This window comes from Pelodiscus sinensis, chromosome 1, assembly GCF_052426305.1.
Source record: "Pelodiscus sinensis isolate ZL-2025 chromosome 1, ASM5242630v1, whole genome shotgun sequence".
Lineage (NCBI taxonomy): Eukaryota > Metazoa > Chordata > Testudines > Trionychidae > Pelodiscus > Pelodiscus sinensis.
Window position 1 is genome coordinate 1,940,067 of NC_143052.1, and position 24,992 is coordinate 1,965,058.

A 24,992-nucleotide genomic window follows, 5' to 3' on the forward strand; every position below is an offset into this window, starting at 1 on the left:
GGGCTGCGCACTGCTCACCTCCTCCCGGGGGGGGTCAGCTGGGCCCTCTGGGCTGCGCACTGCTCACCTCCTCCCGGGGGGGGTCAGCTGGGCCCTCTGGGCTGTGCACTGCTCACCTCCTCCCGGGGGGTCGGCTGGGCCCTCTGGGCTGCGCACTGCTCACCTCCTCCCGGGGGGGGTCGGCTGGGCCCTCTGGGCTGCGCACTGCTCACCCCCTCCCGGGGGGGGGTCAGCTGGGCCCTCTGGGCTGCGCACTGCTCACCTCCTCCCGGGGGGGTCGGCTGGGCCCTCTGGGCTGTGCACTGCTCACCGCCTCCTGGGGGGGTCAGCTGGGCCCTCTGGGCTGTGCACTGCTCACCGCCTCCTGGGGGGGGGGTCGGCTGGGCCCTCTGGGCTGCGCACTGCTCACCTCCTCCCGGGGGGGGTCAGCTGGGCCCTCTGGGCTGCGCACTGCTCACCTCCTCCCGGGGGGGGGGGTCAGCTGGGCCCTCTGGGCTGCGCACTGCTCACCTCCTCCCGGGGGGGGGGGGTCAGCTGGGCCCTCTGGGCTGTGCACTGCTCACCTCCTCCCGGGGGGTCGGCTGGGCCCTCTGGGCTGTGCACTGCTCACCTCCTCCCGGGGGGGGTCAGCTGTGCCCTCTGGGCTGTGCACTGCTCACCTCCTCCCGGGGGGTCGGCTGGGCCCTCTGGGCTGTGCACTGCTCACCTCCTCCCGGGGGGGTCGGCTGGGCCCTCTGGGCTGTGCACTGCTCACCACCTCCCGGGGGGGTCGGCTGGGCCCTCTGGGCTGTGCACTGCTCACCTCCTCCCGGGGGGGTCGGCTGGGCCCTCTGGGCTGTGCACTGCTCACCTCCTCCCGGGGGGGGTCGGCTGGGCCCTCTGGGCTGCGCACTGCTCACCCCCTCCCGGGGGGGGGTCAGCTGGGCCCTCTGGGCTGCGCACTGCTCACCTCCTCCCGGGGGGGTCGGCTGGGCCCTCTGGGCTGCGCACTGCTCACCCCCTCCCGGGGGGGGTCAGCTGGGCCCTCTGGGCTGCGCACTGCTCACCTCCTCCCGGGGGGGGTCAGCTGGGCCCTCTGGGCTGCGCACTGCTCACCCCCTCCCGGGGGGGGTCAGCTGGGCCCTCTGGGCTGCGCACTGCTCACCTCCTCCCGGGGGGGTCGGCTGGGCCCTCTGGGCTGCGCACTGCTCACCTCCTCCCCCGGGGGGGTCAGCTGGGCCCTCTGGGCTGCGCACTGCTCACCTCCTCCCGGGGGGGGTCAGCTGGGCCCTCTGGGCTGCGCACTGCTCACCGCCTCCTGGGGGGGGGGGTCGGCCGGGTGCCAGATGCTGCCACCCCTGTGCCACGATGCCGGGTGCCAGACGCTGCGTCTCACGGCCGCTCCCCGGCACGGTCTGGGGCCGGCGGCTCGGGCCTTGGGGCAGCACCGGGGCGAGGGGCTGCCTGGCGAGGAGGCGACTCCCTGCGCCCGCTGCCCTCCCGCGCCGGCCCGAGTGCCCTGTGGGAGGAGGCGCCTGGTCTGAGGGTGCCCAGGCACCGGGGGACTCTGCTGCCCTGTGCCCGCCTGCCCTGGCCTGTGTCTGTCCCTGGGCCCAGAGGCAAAGGGGATTTCCCGGGGCCCTTCTGCTGCCCTGGCGCGCAAAGCGGCCACCGCCCGTGCAGCCCGAGGCCTGGCTGAGCCGAACGAGCCGCCTCAGGCCGCAGGGCGAGCCGGGGGGGCGTGGTCGCCCCAGCGCCCAGAGGCAACAGGCCGGCACCTCGTTATCTCGCCCGGTCCCTCAGGCTGCGAGATTGCAAAGGAAATTGCAATTGCGGTATCAACCGTCGCCTTGCAGTGGGGCAACGGAACGGTGACCCCCAACGGTCCGTGGGGGGCCCTGGGCCTGGCCCTGCGCCCGCCCTCTCAGCAGGGGCCCATGTCTGAGCGTGGGGGGGGGACTGGGCCTGTGGCGGAGCGGGAGGAGGGCTGAGAGGAGGGGGGGTTGGTCCCGTGCCTGAGCGGGGACAGGGGGGCCAGGCCCATGTGTGAGCAGGAAGATGGGGGGCTGAGAGGAGGGGGGGCTGGTCCCATGCCTGAGCGGGGCCAGGGGGGCCAGGCCCATGTGTGAGTGAGGAGGTGGGGGGCTGGCAGGACAGGGGGCTGGTCCCGTGCCTGAGCGGGGCCCATGTGTGAGCAGGGAGGTGGGGGGCTGGCAGGACGGGGGGCTGGCTCCCTGCGGGATGTTCTAGAGGCGCCGTGGGGCATGGCAGGATCTCTGGCCCCTTGCCCCCGGCGCTGGGAGCGGTACCCCTGGGCCTGGGGCCCGGCCAGGCAGAGAGGGGCCCTCAGAGCTCCCAGAACACGGGGCAGGGCCTGGCCTGACTGTGTGATTCGACCTGCACCCGAGCCCGGGGCCGTGGGCTGGGCCCCTCCCTGACCGGGCCCCTCGGCCTCCCCGGGGCTCCCCTGCAGGCGGGTCCATTGGGGCTCCCAGGGATGGGGGTGGGCAATGTTTGAGGGGGGCTCTGGCTGTGGGGGGCAGGGGAAGCCGAGGGCTGCCCGCCAGCAAGTGAACCCCAGCCCCACACAGCCAGAGCCCGGCTGGGAAGGTGCAGGGCCCCCTCCCCAGAGACGGGGCCAAGAGAGCTGCAGCCCTGCTGCCTCCAGCGTGCTCGGACATTGCTCCCTGAAGCCAGGACCCAGCGGGCCCCCCCCGAACCAGGCCCCCCAGGCCCCCCCCCCCCCGAACCAGGCCCCCCAGGCAGAGACCGGGGGCAGCGGTTTCCTCCCCCTCCTCGCGCGGGCCCGGCTTGGAGAGCGGCCCAACAGCAGGACACAGGCCTGGGGCAGGGAGAGCGCGGCGGCCCCGGGCGCTCCCCTTTGGGTTGTGACCCCCTGCTATGGGGAGAGCCCAGGCCGCTGCCACACAAGGCACTGGGGGAGAGACCCGAGTAGCGGCGCTTGGCTTGAGACCACGTCCAGCCCAAGAGTCACTGGGGGCGTGGGGTGGGGGAGGGTGCTGAGATGGGGGGGCTCCCTGCTGGCATCCTGCCCGCTCTCTAGGGAGCCTGCCCCATGGGCTGCCCCAGGACTTGCCCCCCTGTGTGTCCAGCCGCTGCCCCCAGGGCGAGGAATCCCCTCCGGCCGTTGTGAGGCCAGGGCCGAGGGGCGCTCTCGTTCGGCCTCCCCGGGGTGGGCGGCAGCCGCATTCTGACTTTCGTGGGCCCCTTCCTCCATAAAAAAATAGTAAAAATGATGTTTTACGACTGCGCTGGTGTAAAGAGGGATATAATGGCTCGTCTTCACCCCGACGCAGTCGAAAACCATTTTCCTCGACCCTAAACGTTCATTTCTTTTCTTCTGATTGTAAAAGAAATGAAAACACTTTCGTGGGCCCCTAACAGTCTCGTGGGCTCTAGGCACCGTGCCTGCTGTGCCTCGTGGATAAATCGGCCCTGGTGGGAGGGACGGACGGCCCCGGCCCAGAGCGAGCGGCGAGCGAGCCCCTTGGTGAGCGAGGCCCCGGCGAGGTGGGAGACACAGCGCGGGGCGGGGCGGGGGGACGCTGGAAGGGCCGGGCCCGACGAGGGGGTGGTGCTGACCCACAAGGAGTCACTAAAAGTGCCAGGAGCTGACGGACCGGGCACCCGTAAACATCTCACCAGCGTCCCCAGGAGCTTCCGTCCGGCAAGGAGCCGGCCTGGAAATGCCCAGGGCCCGGATGGAAAGAGGGTCCCAGGAGCCCGGCTGGTAATGACCCCAAACCTCCCAGACCGTCAGCAACTGCACCTGGCTTCTCCGCGCCCCATTGCACGGGTGTGTGCGTGTGAGCTCACATCGGGTCAGTAGAGCCCGGAGCAGCCACACAGGGTCAGACCGAAGGCCCAGCTCCCCCAGGGTCCTGTCGGCCCACAGCGGCCACTGCCCCGTGCCCCAGAGGGAGTGAACAGACCAGGGAATCCTCACGTGATCCCTCCCTGTCACCCATTCCCAGCCCCTGACAAACAGCAGCTAGGGACCATCCCTGCCCAGCCTGGCTAACAGCCATCGATGGACCCAACCTCCATGAATGTATCTAGTTTTGTTTTGAATCGTGTTACAGTCTTGGATCGGCACAATATCCTCTGGCGAGGAGTTCCACAGGTTGAGTGTGCGCTGTGTGAAAAAATACTTCTGTTTGTTTGTTTGTTTGTTTTAAACCTCCTGCCTAGTCCTCTAAATGAGTGACCCTAGGGCTTGCGGGATAAGAAAAGTAAATAGCATTTTCTTGTTCATTTTCTCCATGACACTAGTCATGATTTATAGACATCTGGGCTACGTCTACACTGGCATGATTTTCCAAAAATGCTTTTAACGGAAAACTTTTCTGTTAAAAGCATTTTCGGAAAAATCGCGTCTAGATTGGCAGGATGCTTTTCCGGAAAAGCACTTTTTGCAGAAACGCATCCGTGTCAATCTAGACGCGGTTTTCCGCAAAAAAGCCCCGATCGCCATTTTCGCCATCAGGGCTTTTTTGTGGAAAACAAATCTGAGCTGTCTACACCGGCCCTTTTGCACAAAAGCCATTCCCTGGCCACCTGCAGGGCAGCAGGAAGCTGAGTGGGGGAGGGGCAGATTGCCATCTCTCAGCTGTGTGGTCACTGGTCCCATTTCCACATTCATGCTCCTCCCCCTTCCCCCAGCCCCGCCCCCTGCAGGGCTATAAATACCTGGGACCCTGCACCGGCTGGACACCAGCCCCCAGCGCTCCGGACCGGCCACCCAGACAGACGGACAAGCAGACGGACACACGGACAGGTGAGTCCCTGCCCCTCTGGTCCCTTCCCTCCATGCAGAGCCCTTGGGGGCAGCCAGTCCCTGGGGTGGGACGGGAATCCCAGCCCCACAGCTGTCTACAATAACTATCCCTCCTCCCCCCCCCGCCCCAAGCCCAGGGGGTCGGCTCCCCAGACTCGGGCCCTGGAGCGGGCCGTTCCCCTGGGGCTCACCCCCTGCGGGTGGGGAAGGCCCTGGCTGGGCTCAGGGGTTCCTGGGCCAGGAGCTGGCTGAGAACTCGAGGGGCTCCGGGTTCCCAGCAGGAAGCCCGCTCTCCAGTCCGGGGTCCGGGGCAGAGGGCGGCTCCTGCCGCTGACACTCCAGCCACGAGCGCACAGACCGACTTCCACCCCGGGGCAGCGGTGCCTCCTCCAGCCTCGTCCCTCCCCCGCCGCCCTCCACGTCCCTCGTGTGGGGCCACGTGGGCAGGGGCCACCCCCAGCCCGGGGGGAGGGGCCACGGGAGGTGGCAAATGCCCCTGCTGAGACCCGCTTGGCTCTCCAATGGGACCCCCTTGCCTGGAACCAAAGGCCCCGGGAGCGACTCAGGACACGCCTGGTCCCCGGCTCCTCCCCACCCGCAGCCCTGGCTCGGGGAGAGTCTGGCCGTGGGGAGCTGGGACCTGCCCCAGGCTGGGGGCCCGGTTCTGCCCCTCAGGCTCGGCGCAGTGAGGGGGAGCAGAAGGGCCCCGTGTGCCGAGGGAGATGGGCTCCGAGCTGTGGGTGTGGGGCAGGATTCCTCAGGCCCTTCCAGCCCGGCCAGGCCCCCAGAGAACAGCCCCACCTCTGCCCCCCCCCCATGAACTGCCCCATGGGAGGGGGGAGGGGTGCTCCTGGGGGTGTCTCCAGCTCTCCTGGCCCATCTCCCTTGTGTGTTTTCTCCCCAGGGGCAGCGAGAAGATGGGGCCAGTCGCCTTCGTCACCCTCTGCCTCCTCGGCTGCCTGGTCTGCAGCCCCGCGCTGGCAGGTGAGTCCCGCTCGGCCCCTCGTAACCGGAGCCCCCGGGGGCGGGTCGCCGTGGTAGGAGCTGGGACGTGGCTCCATTTCCCTCGGGGCTGCCAGAGCCGCTGCCCGTCTCCTGCTGCTGGGGTCCCTGCGTAGCCCTGAGTAGCCCTGGTCCAGCTGGTGCTGGGTCCCGCCATGCGGGCAGGGGACTGGACTCAATGACTCTCACGGTCCCTTCCAGTTCTAGAGTCTGTGGTTCTATGAGTCCACCGACACCAGCACCTACGTAAGGTATGAAACCCTTGGCTGTGACCACCCTCCATGCGAACAGATTCGTAAACACGAAGATGCAGTGAAATTCCATCAACTTGCGTTTGTTATGACGCTCACGCAAAGCAAAGGGCAGAGCTTATTTCGAGGTTACTTCCAAATAGCTTCTTTCTCATTTCTTTATGCTGGAGGTATCCCGAAATGGCCCCGCGGTGTGCACACAGCCTTTGCGCTCCCCATTAATACAAGCAGTGAACTTCGATATGAACACACTAAACCGCCCTGACGGACTTAATATACACCGCTGCCCTTGTTTCAGTCTGTTACCTATGCAGCTTAATGTAGTCTTGACAGTGCTTGTAAAATATACAACTAGCTTACAAACATGGATGAAGAAATGCAAAGAGAGAAGAGCCGCATCAAGTATTCCAGGCTACGTAATGCTGAGTTCAGCAGGACACCTGACTTGCCTAAGGACTTAGTTCGGATTAACTTCTGACGGCCGCGTGTAGCCACGGGCAGTCAGTTCGAACTAAGGGGATTTAAAAATGGCGCCCGCCCAGGAACATGCAAATGAAGCCCGGAATATTTAAATCTCGGGCTTCATTTGCAAGTTTGAATGCCGACATTAACCAGCCTAGTTCGAACTAGGGAGCTAGTGTAGACATACCCTGACAAATTCCGGGTATAGCAAAATACCTCTGACTGACTGGCAATTACACACCTGTAAATCTAATGGCAGTACCCGGCAAATTAGTTGAAACTATAGCAAAGAATAAAATTGTCAGACACATGGATGAATATAATTTGTTGGGGGAACGTCAACATGGTTTCTGAAAAGGGAAATCCTGCCTTACTAATTTGCTGCAGTTCTTTGAGGGGGTCAACAAAAATGTGGAAAAGGGGTATCCAGTGGATATAGTATATTTAGGTTTCCAGGAAGCCTTTGACAATGTCCCTCACCAAAAGCTCTTATGTAAAGTAAGTTGTCATGGGATAGGAAGGAAGGTCCTTTCATGGACTGCTCACTGGCTAAAAGACAGGAAACAAAGGGTAGGAATCAATGGTCAGTTTTCTGAGTGGAGAGGGGTAACTAGTGGGGTCCCTCAAGGGTCAGTCCTAGGACCAATCTTATTCAACTTATCTATAAATAATCTGGAGAAAGGGGGAAACAGGGAGGTGGCAAAATTTGCAGATGATCCCAAACTACTCAAGACAGTTCAGACCAAAGCAGACTGTGAAGAGCTTCAAAAAGATCTCACCAAACTAGGGGACTGGGCCACAAAATGGCAAATGAAATTGAATGTTGATAAATGTCAAGTAATGCCCATTGGAAAGAACAATCCCAACCATATGTACAATATTATGGAACTAATTTGGCTACAACTACTCAAGCGAGAGACCTTGGAGTCATTGTGGATAGTTCTCCGAAAACAGGCACTCCGTGCTCAGCGGCCAGCAAAATAGCAAATAGAATGTTAGGAGTCATTAAAAAAAGGCTAGAGAATAAGACAGAAAATATCACATTGCCTCTATATAAAACCATGGGACGCCCACATCTTGAACAATGCATAGAGATGTGGTCACCTCATCCCAAAAAGATCTCTTGGCTTTGGAAAAGGTTCAGAGAAGGGCAACAAAAATGCTGAGGAGTTTGGAACGGGTCCCGTATGAAAAGAGATTACAAAGACGGGGACTGTTCATCTTAGAAAAGAGGAGACTGAGGGGTGCTATGATAGAGGTCTGTAAAATCATGACTAGTGTGGAGATAGTGAGTAAGAAAAAGTTATTTAGTTCTTCCCACACTATAAGAACTAGGGGTCACTAAATGAGATTAATGGGCAGCAGGTTTAAAACAAACAAAAGGAAGGTTTTCTTCACTCAGCGCACAGTCAACCTGTGGAACTCCTCGCCAGAGGATGTGGTGAAGGCCAGGACTTTAACAGGGTTCTAAAAAGAGCTAGATAGATTCCTGGAGGTTAGGTTCCATCAATGGCTATTAACCAGGGTGGGTAGGTAGCCACTACTGGCCCCACCCTGCCATGTTCCATCCCTTCCCTAAGTCCCACCCTGTCTCCACCCGCAACCTGCCCTCTCCCCAGGGGGACTACTGCAGACTGGCATGGTGGCAGCAGGGATCCCCCCGCCCCATCCCTCACACACTGGGGTGACTGGGTGGCTCAGCAACCTGCTCCTCCCTGTCTCACCACCCCCCGGCCAGCTGGCCCTGCTTCTCGGCGGGGGGGCGTATGCCCTGGGGCAGGGCTGTCTGCCCCCCACTGCCGTGGAGAACCAGAGACCCGGCCTGGCGGGGCCCAGGGCTCCGCTCTGCGGCTGTGGGGTCTGGGCAGACCCGGCTTCTCCCGCAGCCCCAGAGCCGGGAGGCTCCCCAGCCGGCCAAGCCCCAAACGCTCCCGGTGCCAGTGTCCCTGGGGGAGAAACGCCCGCGCCCCCGACCCAGGGTCTAACCGCGGGGCCTCCCCCCCGGCCCCTCTCTCTGCAGGGCCACGAGCCACGTCCTGCCCCCGGGGATGGCTGAACTACCACGGCGCCTGCTACGGCTTCTTCAAACACAAAAAGAGCTGGCAGGACGCCGAGGTGAGAGACAGGGTCTGGCCTGGCGGCTGGAGCGAGTCGGGCTGAGTGCCAGAGGAAGGGCGCCGGGCGGGGAGGGGTGGAGCGCGGGGGGTGACACCAGGGACGGCTGGGCTCGGGGCGATGTTGTGTGGGGCGCTGGGTATGGAGCGGGGGCCCTGGGCTGGGAATGGCGGTTTCTGCTCCCCTGCTCTGCAGCTCCCCGTGCTGCTCAGGGCTGTCTGTGGGCGCGGGGACAGGGCCAGCCCCTCTGTGGGGCCCTCAGGCAGGAGCCACGGAGCTTCCCCGAACACGGCGCCAGGGAGGGGAGAGCCCGTTACAGGGGGCGCCCGGCCGGGCAGGGAGCCGACCCTCACACCTGCCTCCCCAAGGGGCAGCTCTTAGCCAGCGCCCGGCTTGGCTGGATGGAGAAACTCTCCCGCTCTCCAGCCAGGCTCCCTGTGCAAGCAGGGTCCCGGAGCTCACGCCTTTCTGAGCCCTCTCCAGTGTCACCATCCCGCCGGAGCAGGGACCCAGGGCGGGACACGGTGCCCGGTGCTGTCTCACCAGCCCCGTGCACGTGTAACACCCCTCGTGCCCCTCACTCCTGTGCTTGCACGCTCCAGGCTCACACTCGCCCTGGTGTATCACGGCACTGAGAGCTCCCAGGCACTGGCTGGTACCTGCCCCCTCCAAGCTGCTCAGCCCGGCTCCCGGGCTACGTGCCCAGGGTGGGTGGGGCCGGCTCGCTGGGCCCTGGACGGGCGCCCTGGCACTGGGCTGTGTCAGTCACACGGGACTCACGGCAGCCCAGCCCCCCAGCCCCCCAGCACTGCCGCCTGTGTCACTATTCACCGCCCAGCCCCCCCCAGGCTGCACCCGCAGCGATCCCCCCCCCCGAGAACGTGGCTCAATCGCCTGGGCGGGAACAGGCCCTGGGGGCGGCTACGCAGCAGACAGACCCGGGGCTGCCCCGTCCAGACGACTCGGGCGCCCGGGGCTGGGGACTCGTCCGGGCGGGGCCGGGGAGCGGCTCAGGGCCGGGTGGGATCTCCAGGAAAGCCCTTCCCGCGGCGCTGCCCCGTGGCCTGTGGGGTCAGGACGTCTTGGGACCAGCCAGCGCCCGGCAGAGCCCGGAGCCGGAGCCGGCCCAGGGAGCGGTGCAGCCAGCGGTGCCCACCCCACGGCCCGGCAGCGGGTCTGCCTGACGGAGCCACGGCCAGGGCGGGCAGGGGGGGTCAGAGCCGAGCCGGGGCCGGCCCAGGCCCAGGGGAGCTGTGTCTGTGCCCAGAGCGCAGGGGGCCAGGCGGGGGTGGGGGGAGGCTGCTCTGCCTGCTCCTGCCATTGGCGCTGGGAGGGAGGGGTGCTACCCCGGGGGGGCCGGGCCCCAGGCCTGTGCTGGACTCACCCCTGCTGCTCCCTGGGGGGCAGAAATGGGGTAACTGGCTTTGTCCCTTCTTGGCCCAGGCCGAGTGCCAGCAGCACGGGCGCGGGACCCATCTCGCCTCCATTCTCAGCGCTGGAGAAAATAACATGCTGGCCGGCTACGTCAGGCGGTTCCACAAGTATGGACCCGTCTGGATCGGACTCTCGGACCCTGAGCATGTGAGTGCCCGGCGCCCGCTCCGCCTGCGGCCCCTCCCGGCCCTGGCTCTGTTCCCTGCTCAGTGGGGGGCGGTTTGGGGCGGGGGGGTCCCACGAGAGCAGGATCTCAGGTGGGACGATCCTGCAGCCCCCGTAGCAGCCAGACCAGACTCCACCAGCCAGAGAACGGGGAGGGGGAGGGGGGGTATTGCTCTTCCGGGTACAGCCCAGCACATAGACTCAGAGACTCCAGGGTCAGAAGGGACCATTCTGATCATCTAGTCTGACCCCCTGCACGGTGCAGGCCACAGAATCTCACCCACCCTCCCAGAATAACCCTCTCACAGACGGGACGTGGCTACAGGAGTCAGGGCCAGGACGCCTCAGCCCCCTTGGGGAGGGGTCCATCGCCCCCCAGCCCCTCTGCCCCCAGCTCAGGCTGTTTCCTTCATGTTTCCCAGACAGCAACTGCCCCACTCCCAGCCCAGCCCCCAGCCAGGTGCCCGTCCCCCCTCCCTCCCTTTGTCCCCCCCCCCCCCCCCCCCGGGAGGAGCCTTGTTCCCTGCCCAGGCTGGGCCAGGGTGTCTGGGCCAATGCACAGGGACAAATCTATTTAATCCGCACTCCCAGCTGCCCGGCCGTTTCTGGGCACTGGGGCTGGGCCGGCGGGTGGGTGCTGCTGGCCCCGCTGCCCGGCCGGGGGGGGCAGAGCAATGAGCACCCAGAGCACGGGCGGGGCTGGCGCATCATGGGGGGGCAGGGCAGACTCCTGCAGGAGGCTCCCCCCGCCCCCAGGCTGGTGCCACCCGCTAACCGCGCCCGACGGCTCTCGGCCTCCCCCTTCGCACCGGGGACAAAGCGCCAGAGCCCGGCGGGGCAGGTCACAGAATGAACCCAGCACCCCCCTCCCCCCCCAGCGCCGCAGCCCGGAGCTCGGCAGCGGGGAGCAGCCACTGCCCTGGGGGAGCCTCGTTGGTGATTTTCATGCTTCCAAGGGCTGGGCGGGTCCTGCCCTGGGGCCCTGGCTCCGGGCCCGTCGCTGGGTCCGTGGGGCTCACGGGGTCTCCGCCCTCTGTCTGCAGAATCAATGCTGGAGATGGTCTGATAGATCCCCGGCCACCTTCACCGCCTGGGATAGATGGCAGCCCGACAGCCCGCGTAAAAACGAGCACTGCGTGGTGTTAGAAAGACCAGGTGAGCCGGCAGCTCAGCCCCCCGGCCCCGCCAGGGCCCTGCCGCGCCCTGCCCACGGGCCTGGAGACACGGAACCGGCTGCCCCAGCGGCTGCAGGCCGGCCCGGCGCCTCTGTCTGCCCTGCCCCCGCCGGGGAGAGCAGTCGGGGGGGCTGGTCTGACCCGGTGACATTGCTGCCCCCAGCGCCCCTGGGTCTGTTCACACACACACACACACACACACATGTGCACACACACACGCACACACACACACACACATGTGCACACACACACGCACACGCACACACACACGCACACATGTGCACACACACACGCACACACACGCACACAGATGTGCACACACACACGCACACGCACACACACACACGCACACATGTGCACACACACACGCACACACACGCACACACATGTGCACACACACACGCACACGCACACACACACACACACATGTGCACACACACACACACACACACGCACACACATGTGCACACACACACGCACACACACACACACACGCACACACACACACACACACATGCAATCGCACGGGGACTCTGCTGCGCTGGCCCAGGGTGCTGGCTCTGCACCCCCCCGCCCCAGGGCACTAGGGGCCGCACAGGCTGCGCTGGGCACACGGGGGCAGCAGGGATTTCGGGGCCAGAGCTCCCTGCCGCGGAGTCGCCCACACGCCGGCGCCGGCTGTTCCCAGGGCCTGGCACCCACAGGGGACCCCCAGCAAACGCTGCCGCCAGGGAGCGGAGCCGGCGGCGCTGGGGGAAGTGCCGGGCTGCTCACGGAGCCGGCAGGGCAGGGAAACGGCCGGACAGCGACGGGGACCAGGCAGAGCTGGGGGTGAGGAGGGGTCGGTTTGCAGAGCGGTGAGAACAGGAGAGGGGCCAGAGTCACAGCGAATCCCCTGCCCCCGCTCATCGGCGCTGTGTGTGCACCGGAGCTCGAGTGCCAGTGGATGGGGGAGCAAGGGGCAGGGACGGGCTCTCTGGCCAATTCCATTTCTCCCCGGGACACGCCTGGGCCAGCCACGAGCTGGGCATGTTAGATGGAGACACACGATGGTAACAAGCAGCCGCCAGCTGCCCCGCTGGGCTCTGCGTAATTGATTAACCATTTACGCTACTTTTATAAACTGCACCCATGTTAAAGGAACGTGATAGTCACAAAGATGGCCATCTGCCAGACCAAGGCAGCCCGTGTAACCTTAACTCTGCCCCTGGTACCTGTGCACCTTTGCTGTCTACAGGGACAGGCTCTGTCCATCAGTCGGGTGCCGGCAGGTGGGCCCAGCCGGGGCTGCCGGGACTGGACGGGGACAGAGTCAAACAGCAGCAGAACCCGCCCCCCAGGGAGCAGGGCGCTGAGAACAGCCCATGCGCCCCATGGAGCTCCCTGCGGCCTGGGGTGCTGCTGAGGGGCTGAGCCCACCCCGCCCCGCCCCAGGGCTGCCCTTTACCCCTGCTCTCTGGCCGCCGGGACAGGAATCTACTGCAAGGAGCCGGGCAGGGCACAGCCAGCCCCAGAGCAGGGGGAACGGTGCCCGAGGGAGGACCGTGTTCTGTGCACACTGGCTCCTGGGCAGGGGCACGTCCCCTCGGCCGGCGGCTGGGCCCTGCCTGGCACAGACGTGCCGATGGGGACAGCCAGGCCCTGGCAGGCAGGACATGGAGGGCGCTGGGCTGGGGCAGCCGCTCAGCAGGGAGGGGGGCAGCAACCCCAGAGCATGGGGAGGGTGGGTGCTGCGAGGCAGCAACATTCCCCTTCTCAGCATGGCTACAGCAGGCGTTCTGGGGACGGAGTGTGGGTGGGGCCAGGCTGGCAGTTTGGGATGGTAGAGCCTTCCCCTGCCCGAGGCACCGGACGCCCATGAGGAAAAGTTATTAACTTGTTCCCCTAACACGAGAACTAGGGGTCACCCAATGAAATGAACAGGCAGCAGGTTTAAAACATGCAAAGGGAAGTTTTTCTTCACTCAGCGCACAGGCAACCTGTGGAACTCCTCGCCAGAGGATGGTGTGAAGACCAGAACTTTAACAGGGTTCCAAAAAAGCTAGATACATTCATGGAAGACAGGTTCCCACCATGGCTATTAGTCTGTGAGGGGCTGGGACTGGGAACAGGAGAGGGATGACTTGACGGTTCCCTGTTCTGTTCACTCCCTCTGGGGCCCCTGGCACTGGCCACTGTGGGCAGACAGGACCAGTCCCTGAGCGGACCTTTGGCCTGGCCCAGGCTGGCCGCTCTTCTGGGGATGAAGGGGCCACACCTGCCCCACCCTGGTTCATTTCTGGTTTTCTTTCTAGCGTTTAACAAATGGCACGATTATCCCTGCGGCTGGGGATTCGCTTTCCTGTGTAAGCAAGGAGCCCGTGGGAGGCAGCTCGATGTGCCTGGGGAGTCCCCAGCACTGGGGCAGTGAATCGGGTCCCTCCGGACGAGAGACCCGGGTCCCTCCGGCGCCCCTGGGGTACCAGCTCCGGCGCCCCTGGCTGCAAGGCCCCTGCTGCAGAGCATCGCTGTGTGACGCTGCCTCCCTCTGGCCCCATCCTGCCTCCCCACCCCCCGCCATCGCCCCCACGCTCGGCTCCGCAACCCCAGCACCATGAAATAAACGTCCCCTGAGCATCCAAATCTTAGCGTCTCTCTCTCTCTCGGGCCTCCCTCTGCCACGGCAGCCCCGCGTGTGGCCCGGCCCAGGATCCCGGAGCCCGCCCCACGGGGGAAGGCCAGGCCCTCTGGTAACACCCTGGGGTGTTGGTTCTCCAGAGGCCCAGCCTCTGGTACCTGCCTCCTGTGCCCAGCCCGGGCACTGCTCCCTCCTGCCCTGGGGGGAGCGCAGGAGCTGGCTGGGCTGGAGCCGGTGTGGTTGCGCTGTTCAGGCTGGTGGGGCTGTGTCTGGTCATGGGCGGCACCTGGGGGGGAGCCAGCGGAGGGGCCCGGGGAACGTGGGGTGGGGTGACAGACTCCCTCTGCCCAGGGTGCGCTTAGGAGGAGCAGCGGAAAGGCCTGGGGTCCCCACAGGGGCAGGCAGCAGCCGTGATGGGGAGGCTGGTGGCTGAGCCCTTGTCTGTGGGCCGGACAATGGGACAGAAGACAGGGCAGGATCCCCCAGGAGCGGGGCCCCGCACCCCAGGGAAATCAGGGAGAGCTGATGGGACAGCCGTAGACTGGGGTCCCTGTGGCCCGTTCACTGCCCGGCCTGGGCCGCCTCTGCCAGGGGCTGCGAGTGGCCAGCAGCCAACCCCTCCAGCAGCCAACCCCAACCCACCGAAATTGTGTGATGCCCCCAGTCCCACAGAGAAAGGCCCCGGCAAATCTCCCAGTCCCAGGTCTCCTGCCCCCAGTGCTGCCCGTCTTGCTGGAAGGCTCTCAGCCTGCCCCTGTGACAGACAGGCTGGGCACAGCTGAGGGCGTCCGCTCAGGGCGAATTGCTCAAATCCGGGGCTCCTTACAGCCCCCAGACTGGTGACCTCTCCAAACAGGCCACAAACCAGTCCCACAGAGCACTTCAGCAGCCTGCCTGAAGCCTCACGAGCAAAACCCCTCTGACACCCCAGCAATATCCGTGCCCCAGATGGCCCCGGGCCTCATACACAGGTGGGGGGTCCTAGCACCCAATCCCACCTACCCCGAACAAGTTCTGTCCGGTTCCAAGAAACCAGCCACAGATCCCTGGTCGATTTACCCTCTGGATCTTACCCACAAATCCCGCTGGGCCAATCCTTTAGCATCTAACAACTAAAGGTTTATTATCACAAGAAAGAAAAGCCTGAGAGTGAGGTTGCTAAAGGATAGTACATTACATGCACCGAATCTCCCAGTTCTCGGTGCAGGCTCTAGCAGAGATGTTACAGCTGCTGGTTTAAAAGTCCTTGTTGCGCATCCTAGGATCAGGATGGGTTCACAGGTCTTTCCGGCTCTTCCATCCCTGCACTGCTGCCTCTGGGATGAAGTGCTGAGCTGAGTACCAAAGATGGCGTCGACCACATGGCCTATTTATCCCTCCTTCCTGCTCTCTTCTTGGCTGCAGCAGGTCACCTGGCCCACGGCTTATTCCTGTGTTCCCTGCTGGCAGCCCTCAGGTGTTGGTCACCATTCTGGAGGTGTGTCCTTGGCCCATTGAGTGCCATTGTCCCACAGGGCCTCGATAATTAGCATGTCCATAGGCCAGGCTCTACCCAATGCTCAACCACATGGAGAGAGATTCCAGTCTCCATACAGGTTACAGATTCCTAACTCCACACACAGACATTATACAGATCTATGAAGAGTAGATAGGGTATTGTCACATTGCTGCATCTTGAGGGGAGCAGCCAGATCACTGATGCACCCATAGGTGGGGGTGTTGGCCCCAAAAATGGTATAGAAGGGGCCATGTGAGGTATTGAATATTAGCTTATTATCTGATAGTCCTATGTACGCTGTTCATGTGTTTGTAGAATGTCTGTGTGTGCAATTATTAGCATGTACTTGTATGGACACTGAAGATTTCCCCGCATGTGGTTGAGCATTGGGCAGGGCCGAGCCTGTGGACATGCTAATTACCGAGGCCCTGTGGAACAATGGCTCTCAATGGGCTATGGACACACCTAAAGAATGGGGTTTGTCGCCTGAGAGCAGCCAGCAGGGAACACAGAGATTGGCCTCTGACCAGGTGACCTGCTACATACTAGAAGAGGCCAGGAAGGGGGTATAAAGAGGCCATGTGGTCGATGCCATTTTGTTCTCAGCTCAGCACTTCATCCCAGAGGCAGCAGTGCAGGGATCGAAGAGCCCGGAAGACCTGTGAACCCATCCTGATCCTAGGATGTGCAATAAGAACTTTTAGACCAGCCGCTGTACATCTCTGCTAGAGCCTGCATCGAGAACTGGGAGATTCGATGCATGTAACGTACTATCCTTTAACAACCTCACTCTCAGGCTTTTCTTTCTTGTGATAATAAACTTTTAGTTTTAGATTCTAAAGGATTGGCCCAGCGTGATTTGTGGGTAAGGTCCAAAGGATAAATTGGCCAGAGATCTGTGGCTGGTTTCCTGGAACCGGACAGAACTTGTTCGGGGTAGGTGGGATTGGGTGCTAGCACCCCCCACCTGTGTATGAGGTCTGGGGCCATCTGGGGCACGGATATTGCTGGGGTGCCAGAGGGGTTTTGCTCGTGAGGCTTCAGGCAGGCTGCTGAAGCGCTCTGTGGGACTGGTTTGTGGCCTGTGTGGGGAGGTCACCAGTCTGGGGGCTGTAAGGAGCCCCGGATTTGAGCAATTCGCCCTGAGCGGCGCCCTCAGCTGTGCCCAGACACAGCCCGGTCCGTCACAGGTATGTCTACACTACAGCACTAATTCAAACTAACTTAATTCGAATTAGTTAATTCGAACTAAGCTAATTCGAACTAGCGCATCTAGACCTAAAAACTAGTTCGAATTAGTGTTTTGCTAATTCAAACTAGCATGTCCACACTGAGCGGACCCTGAACCGAGGTTAAGGCTGGCTGGAAGCAGTGCCGGCAGGGCATCAGGTTAGGACTTAGAGCGTGGAGCTGCTGTCTCAGGCTAGCCGAGGACTGTGTTTAAAGGGACCCGACCCCCACCCCAGACAGACAGTTCTCAGGGTTCCCTGCTCGCTTGTCTAACTAGATGAGGGACAACAAAGCAGTCCTGGCTTGGAGTGCCCTGAGTGCCCACACTCGGCACATCACAGCACTCGGCCATCAGACCGGCTGCACTTACCGCAGGCTGCCATCTGGGGGGGCCAATCGGGGGGCTACAGGAGAGTTTCCACCCCGAGGAGCCTGCAGAGCCAGCCCAGTCCTCCCCACTGGGGGCTCGTACCCCATTCCTCCCTCACCTCCTTCCACTTACCCCTCCCTAGCCCCCCTTCCTGATGTACAAAATAAAGAAAACGTGTGGTCAAAAATAGAATCTCTCTTTATTTAACAAAACTGGGGAGACTGGGAAAAGGAGGTGGGAGAGGGGAAGAGGGAGGGTGGGAGAGGGGAGGGGGAAACCTGGGAGGAGGGAGCTGGAAGGGGGAAGCCAGGGGAAGAAGGAGGAGGGGAAGTATCAAACTATGGTAGCCATATCTTCAGTACTGTGTACAGATGTGATCTCCTCACCCCAGAAAAGATATTTTGGCCTTGAAAAAGGTTCAGAAAAGGGCAACTACAATGATGAGGGGTTTGGAACAGGTCCCATATGAAGAGAGGCTAAAGGGACTTTTCAGCGAAGGTCTGGGTGGCAGTGGGTGGCTGGCTCGATCCGTGCCAGGTGCAGGGTCTGCTAGCTGGGTGCTGGCAGGCTTGCACCTGGCACGGGCACCGTAGCCAGCCCGTGCCCCTTTAAGGGCTCCGGGGCCGGGAGGGAGGCAGAAGAGTTTCCCTGGTGGTGCCCAGAGTGGCCACCAGGGCAAGCTGGGGAGGGCTAGCCTCCCACTAGTTCGAATGAAGTGGCTACACAGCCCTTAATTCCAACTACTTAATTCGAACTAGGCGTTAGTCCTCGTGGAATGAGGTTTACCTAGTTCAAATGAAGTTCGAACTAGCGGTTTGCCTGTGTAGCCCCTCTCAAAGTTAATTCGAACTAACGTCTGTTAGTTCGAATTAACTTTGTAGTCTAGACAGACCCACACAGAATCAGAAGAAAGTAGCTTTTGTTTGACCCCTCACATGGTCCCCTTTGTACCACTTTTGGGGCGAACAACCCCATGGGTGCAGCAGTGACCCAGATGCTCCCCTCACAATCCAAAAACGTGACAGGTTATAACCTCTCCCCTGTGTAAGGTGGGACTGGGGGGGCACAGGGAGCACTGGGGTGTCTGAGGGGAGGTGGGGGATGGGTTATAACCTCTCCCCTGTGTAAGGGGGGCTGGGGGGCACAGGGAGCACTGGGGTGTCTGAGGGGAGGTGGGGGATGGGTTATCACCTCTCCCCTGTGTAAGGGGGGCTGGGGGGCACAGGGAACACTGGGGTGTCTGAGGGGAGGTGGGGGGATGGGTTATCACCTCTCCCCTGTGTAAGGGGGGCTGGGGGGCACAGGGAGCACTGGGGTGTCTGAGGGGAGGTGGGGGATGGGTTATCACCTCTCCCCTGTGTAAGGGGGGCTGGGGGGCACAGGGAACACTGGGGTGTCTGAGGGGAGGTGGGGGGATGGGTTATCACCTCTCCCCTGTGTAAGGGGGGCTGGGGGGCACAGGGAACACTGGGGTGTCTGAGGGGAGGTGGGGGGATGGGTTATCACCTCTCCCCTGTGTAAGGGGGGTGGGGGGGCACAGGGAGCACTGGGGTGTCTGAGGGGAGGTGGGGGATGGGTTATAACCTCTCCCCTGTGTGAGGGGGGGCTGGGGGGCACAGGGAACACTGGGGTGTCTGAGGGGAGGTGGGGGATGGGTTATAACCTCTCCCCTGTGTGAGGGGGGGCTGGGGGGCACAGGGAGCACTGGGGTGTCTGAGGGGAGGTGGGGGATGGGTTATAACCTCTCCCCTGTGTAAGGGGGTCTGGGGGGCACAGGGAGCACTGGGGTGTCTGAGGGGAGGTGGGGGATGGGTTATAACCTCTCCCCTGTGTGAGGGGGGGCTGGGGGGCACCGTGAGCACTGGGGTGTGTGAGGAGATTTGCTTGGAGGCTCTTTGCTGGCCGGGGGGGGTTGACGTGCTCGGTGCGGTGGGTTTGGTGCCTAGGGAGGGTCCCCAGGCTCACACTGGAAGTCGCCCCGGTGCTGAGCCGCTGGCCCTGCTCTGACCCTCCCCGCGGGGCCCAGACACCCTGCTCTTGGTCTGGGGTTCCTGTTCCTTGCCTCGGGAAGGGGGGACACTCGCTGGGGCAGGTTCCTCTGGGAGGCAGCCGCTCTGGGGGGCATCGGGGCCCCGCCTGCACGGGGCTGGGAGAGCAAAGGCCGGGGGGGGTCGCCCCTGGGGGGAGAGGGGGTCCTCGCGGCTCTCTGGGGTGACCGGTTCCCCCTGACTCTCCCTGCGGCCCGGCAGAGCTCAGTGGGGCCGGGCCTGGGGGTCAGAGTCGGTCTGGTCCTGGGGTCAGCGCCCAGCCCCTCCCCCAGGGCAGGGCCCGTTCGGACCCCTCGACCCCCAGGGCTGAGTCAGTCCAGCCCTTGCGGCACCAGGGGGGCTGTGCAAGGAGCCATCCGGGGGGTCCCTGCTCTGGGCCCTGCCTGGGGCTCCCGCGTGGGACCTCGCTGGGGCCGGTCCGAGCTGCAGCCGAACTCCAAGGGCCTCGGGCCGCCGGCCTGGGACCCTGGGGCTGCGGCTGGGCCGGGCGAGCGTGAGGAGACCCCCCTTCTCGCAGGCTGGGCCGGGCAGCAGACAAGAGGACGTGCTGAGGGGGTTGTGGGGGGAGGACACCCCGTAGGCTGGGAGGAAGGGAAGGGAAGTTCCCCGGGTCACACCACCGCCTCCGGCAGGGCTGGGCAAGGAGCCAGGAGCTGGGCTCAGCGCTTTCTGGCGCGTGTCCCTGCCCGTGGCAGAGGGAGGCCCGAGAGAGAGGGACACGCTCAGAGCTGGATGCTCAGGGGACGTTTATTTCACGGCGCTGGGGTTGCGAAGCCGAATGTGGGGGCCACGGGGGGAGCAGGGGGCGGGGGGAGGCAGCGTCACACCGCGATGCTCCGCAGCAGGGACCTTGCACCAGGGGCGCCGGAGGGACCCGATTCACTGCCCGGGTGCGGGGAGGAGCTGCCTCCCGCAGGATCCCCGCTTGCACACGAAGCGGAACGTCTCGTTGCAGGGATAATCATGCCAATTCTGAAAATCTAGGGGGAGAAGAGAGACCGGGCCTGAGCGGAGCCGGCTGGGACGTTCCCGCCGGACAGCGACCCCTCCCCAGCCCCGTGCGGTCCCTGCCCGGAGCCCGGGTTCCCGGCCTGCCGTGCGCAGAGCACGGTCCTCCCTCGGGCACCGCTCCCCCTGCTCTGGGGCCGGCCGTGCCCTGCCCCGACGACCAGACAGCGGGGGGAAGGGGCGAGGCGGGCTCAGCCCCTCAGCAGCACCCCAGGCCGCAGGGAGCTCCATGGGGTGCGGGGGCCGTTCTCAGCGCCCTGCTCCCTGGGGGCGGGTTCTGCTGCTGTTTGACTCTGTTCCCGTCCAATCCCGGCAGCCCGACTGGGCTCAGCTGCCGGCGGTTCGTGGGGAGCCGCTCCCTATAGACTGTGCTCCTTAGGGGGAGGACGGGGTTCCTGGGCATGCTCAGTGGCTCTGCTGAAGCTCCTCCCTTCGCCCTGCCCTTACTATGTGGAGCTTTTGTGCAGGGGGCCGGAGGGAGGAGACTTTATCCGCCCGGCACCGCTCCCCGTAGGACTGTGCTGCTGCTGGTCGCAGGATCTTACGGGAGCCGTTCCTGAGGGTCCTGCCAGTCAGACTGCCACGGGTAGCGCTGTCTTACGAGGGAGCCGCCGGCGCCAGGCCTGACGGGCAAGGAGCCTGCCGCTGACGACTGTGCCGTGCCACACACGTACCACGGGCAGAGTTAAGGTTATGTGGGCAGCCTTGCTCTGGCACTTCCTGACTTTGGGACCTTCATGTCCCTCTCATGTCATTTGGGGGCCCTGGGGCAAGTGGCTGCTAGTTGCCAGAGTGTGTCACCATCTAGCTCGCCTGGCTCCTGGCTGGGGCAGGCCTGTCCCGGGAGAAATGGATTTGGTCCCAGAGCCCCGGCCCTGCCCCCTCATCCCCGCCCCCAGGCTGCAGGCTGCAGGCAGTCAGTGCCCCGTGCCTGTCGTGCTCAGTCGGTGAATGCTCCGAGACTGTGCAGCACTTTCACAAGAGCTGGGGGGTGCAAACGCTCGTGAGGAACAGCACCCACAAGGGGAGCAAAGACAGCTCCAGGCCCCATTCATTGTGTGGCTCCGTGCTGGCTCAGCTCAGCCCCGGTGCCACGGGCAGGAGAGCAGCAGCAACACAGAGAGATCGCCTGCTAGCTGCTTGGCAGGGAACCCCCGGAAGGGCCGGAGCATGGGTGTGTGTGTGTGTCTGCATGTGTGTGCCTGTATGTATGTATGTGTGCATACATGTGTGTCTGTGCATGTATGCGTTTGTGTGTGTGTGTGTGTATGTGCGCGCGTGTGTGTGCATGTGTGTCTGTCCATGTGTGCATTTATGTGTCTGCGTGCATGTGCATGTATGAGCACATGTGTGTCTGTGTGCGTGCATCTCTCCCATCTGTCACAGGAGCAGACATGAACAAGCCCAGGGAGCTGGGGGCAGCAGTGTCACCGGGTCAGACCAGGGCCCCCCCCGACTGCTCTCCCCGGCTGGGGCAGGGGCGACAGAGGAGCCGGGGTCGGCCCTGGAGCCACTGGGGCTGCCAGATCCGTGTCTCTGGGCCCGTGGGCAGAGCGAGACAGGGCCCTGGTGGGGCGGCGAGTGGGGGGGGGCTGAGCTGCTGGCTCACCTGGCACTTTTAACACCACACATCGCTCGTTTTTTGTTTGGCCGTCAGGCTGTCCAGTCCCCCACATGGTGAACTTGGCCGGGGAGCGATCGGCCCAGCCCCAGCACTGAGTCTGCAGAGGCAAAGGAGAGGAGACCCCGTGAATCCCAAGGTCACCAGCTAGAGTGTCGCCCCTTGGCTACGTCTAGACTGGGATGATTTTCCGCAAATGCTTTTAACAGAAAAGTTTTTCTGTTAAAAGCATTTGCGGAAATGAGCATCTAGATTGGCCCGGACGCTTTTCTGAAATAGCACTTTTTGTGGAAAAGCGTCCGTGCCAATCTAGACGCGGTTTTGCGCAAAAAATCCCCGATCGCCATTTTCGCCATCAGGGCTTTTTTGCGCAAAACAAATCTGAGCTGTTTACACTGGCCCTCCTACGCAACAGCTTTTGCCCGAATGGGAGCGTCAAAGTATTTGCGCAAGCAGCACTGATTTCTTACACGAGATCGTCAGTGCTTTTGCGCAAAATCAAGCAGCCAGTGTAGACAGCTGGCAAGTTTTTCCGCAAAATCAGCTGCTTTTGCAGAAAAACTTACCAGTCCAGACACAGCCCTTGTGTTTATGAGCTGCCCCGTTGGCCCCGAGCATGAGCCGCTCTCCACTGGGTACCATAGCTGGGTCCCGGACGCACAGGAGCCGATGCAGAGCGCGGCCGAGAACCCTCCCGCGAGCGCCGCCCCCAACGGGCGCGGCCCCACGACTCTCTTCCAGCACCCGCCAGCCCAAAGGCTTCCAGAACCATCCGCCTCCGCCCGCACACAGGCTGGTGCGTTTCTGCCGCACCCCTGCCTAGGGTTGCCAGATGGTCTCCCAAAAATACCGGACACCCATATTCCTAAAAAAGGAACATGGGATAAGCGGCGATCGCAACCTCGCCTCCCAGCTGGGACTCCCAGCCACTCCCCCTGCCCCCGCCAGGCTTCCGTCCGGTCCGCAGCCGGAAAAATCAGAGAATATCAGACATTGCACATTGCACGTGTCCGATGGGCTCTGATTTTTTTTACTGGACAGAGCGTGCAAATACCAGACTGTCCAGTAGAATACTGGACACCTGGCAGCCCTATCCCTGCCTCAGTGGCAAGTGCCCTTCCTGGTGCTAGGCAGGTAAACTCTGGCTCAGCCCAGCTGTGGGACAAGAGCGTTTGAGGGGCTGGCCAGGCCCGTCCCAGCTGTGTGTCCCCTTGGTGACTCGTGCTGCACAGCACATGACTAGGAAAGCTAGTAAAAGACAGCGCGTCCAGTCAGCGCTCGCTCTGTTTCAGCGCTGTGACGTAGTGGGGGTACCTTGCTGTTTTCTAGGCTGGGGCTGTGGGTGACCCCCACTGGCTGCTGCCTGTACCACGGCCCAGCCGAGTAGCTGATGGGACAGGGAGGTGACCTGTTCGACCGGTTACCCCCCAGGGAGAGGAACAAAGGGAGGCAGGCGGAGGGCAGCCCCTGGCTGGGGGGCAGAGCTAGAACTTGGGCAGTTTCTGTCTGGTATCATGGAGGAAGCAGCCTAAGCAAGGGGCTGGGATTTAGGGGCCCAGTCTCCCCATCTCAAGGGGGCTGAGGCATCCTAGGCCTGCCCTGGAACCAGATTCCATCTGTGCTGTATCCTGGAGGAGCAATAAACTCCCTCTGTTCTACTGGCTGGGGGAGTCTGTCTGTGCCGCTACGGGGGTGCAGGAGGCGGGGGACCCCGACGCGCCATCACAGGCACTTCCCTTCTTTTCCAGTTGTCCTTTCTCACTGGGCTGGGGGCCAGGGGCTGCACACGCTGGGACTGGCCCAGGCCTCTTTGGATGCCTGAGGGGCCTGTTTCTGTGTCTGGGATCCCGGCTTCCTGACCCTCACCCCGGGCTCAGCTCTGGCTCAGCTGGTGCCTTCGGGGTCCCCTCCTGCCGCTGCCCCTCGGCCAGGCATTAATTCCCGAACCGGGCACTGGAGCCACCTCCTGCTCTGACCATTAAGCCTCACCACCCACGGCCCCTCCCGATTGTCTATTGCTTGAGCTGCCGGTTGCAGAGGGACGGGAAAGCTGCCTGTGCCGTGGGGGTGCGACAGCTGCACACGCTCTAGTGTGAGCCCATGTCCCAGACACGCTGACACGGCACCCACACGGAGTGCTGCCCCTGGGCCCCACCCGCCCGTGAGCCCAGTGCGGGGCCACCTGGGCCAGGGCACATGGGGGCAGGGCCCTGGCTCGGGGACAAGCAGGGCCTGGCAAGCCCGGAGCAGCAGAGACGGGGGATGCGGAGGGGCCCAGCAAGGACCAGGGGGCAGAATCGGCGGCAGCAGGAGCCAGGGAGCAGCCCACGGAGCAGGGTGTGTGTGGACATGGCAGTGGGGTGGAGTTTGGGGGGGCAGCACTTGAGCCACTGGGACTTGCTGTGACCTGGAACTGATTTGCCTTCTGCAGCTCGGGGGTATCGGCACCTGCCCGTCCTGCCTGCCCAGCAACCGCCCGTCCTGAGCCAGTGTCTGGTGGTTCCTGGGACCCCGAGTGTCCTACAAGGCTGGGGGCTGAGGAGCCTCTGGCCAGGGACCCGCCCCGGCCAGGCCCAGCAGAGAACCCACAGACCGGCCCTGGGCTGCGCTCGGCGGTGGGTGTTGGGCTCTGATCCTGAGACTTAAATCCCTGGAGGCTGTAGCCCTTGTCTAGACGTCTCGTCTCGAGGGGGGGGGCGACTCGTGGCCTGGGCTGAAAAGTCGGAGCACAACGGGCCTGGGCCGAGTGTCACTGTGGATGTCAGTCACAGCGGGCTGTGCCCTGCGCCGGGTGTTGGGCACTGACCCTGGGACTGACATCACAGGCGGCTGTAGACTGTTTTCACCCCGTCCCACTGGAGATCCTGCTCTCGTGGGACCCCCCCACCCCACAACAGCCCCCCACTGAGCAGGGAACAGAGCCAGGGGAGGGAGGGGCCGCAGGCGGAGCGGGCGCCGGGCACTCACCTCCGAAGGGTCCGAGAGTCCGATCCAGACGGAACCCGACCCCGGGTTCTGCCTGACGTATTTGGCCACCATGTTATTTTCTCCGGCGCTGAGAATGGAGACGAGATGGGTTCCCGCGCCCTGCTCCTGGCACTCGGCCTGGGCCAAGAAGGGACAAAGCCAGTTACCCCATTTCTGCCCCCTCAACCCGCTGCCAGGCCGTGGGGAGGGCGCCGCTGGCTGCACCACTCCCTGGGCCGGCCCTGGCTCCGG

The 24,992-nt window shown here is 63.4% G+C and overlaps 2 protein-coding genes and 1 pseudogene across 16 annotated transcripts in view; 2 read left to right on the forward strand and 1 right to left on the reverse strand.

The window, feature by feature from the left end:
• The window catches only part of LOC142825021 (adenylate kinase 8 pseudogene), a 378,854-nt pseudogene that overhangs the window by 150,078 nt on the left and 203,784 nt on the right, over positions 1 to 24,992 (forward strand). The gene's annotated exons all lie outside the window — the stretch shown is intronic.
• On the forward strand, positions 4,701 to 15,008 carry LOC112545838 (C-type lectin-like). Its single transcript, XM_089775980.1, has 6 exons — positions 4,701 to 4,777; positions 5,682 to 5,761; positions 8,513 to 8,607; positions 10,051 to 10,188; positions 11,250 to 11,361; positions 13,676 to 15,008. Exons 2-6 carry the CDS (start codon positions 5,695 to 5,697, stop codon positions 13,789 to 13,791), a joined length of 528 nt encoding a protein of 175 aa, XP_089632106.1. The 5' UTR covers positions 4,701 to 4,777; positions 5,682 to 5,694; the 3' UTR covers positions 13,792 to 15,008.
• LOC106731447 (C-type lectin-like) overlaps positions 18,694 to 24,992 on the reverse strand; it is a 37,165-nt gene continuing 30,866 nt past the window's right edge. For 10 of the 14 annotated variants that reach the window (XM_075916741.2, XM_089777724.1, XM_089777718.1 and 7 more), the window contains 3 exons: positions 24,741 to 24,878; positions 21,762 to 21,873; positions 18,700 to 20,124 (listed from right to left, as the gene is read on the reverse strand). In XM_075916741.2, the coding sequence (XP_075772856.2) occupies positions 20,024 to 20,124; positions 21,762 to 21,873; positions 24,741 to 24,878 (351 nt within the window). In that variant the 3' untranslated portion in view covers positions 18,700 to 20,023. Of the gene's footprint in view, positions 20,125 to 21,761; positions 21,874 to 24,740; positions 24,879 to 24,992 lie in introns of all 14 variants that reach the window. The other 4 variants (XM_089777701.1, XM_075916747.2, XM_089777700.1 and 1 more) reach the window with 2 other exon arrangements.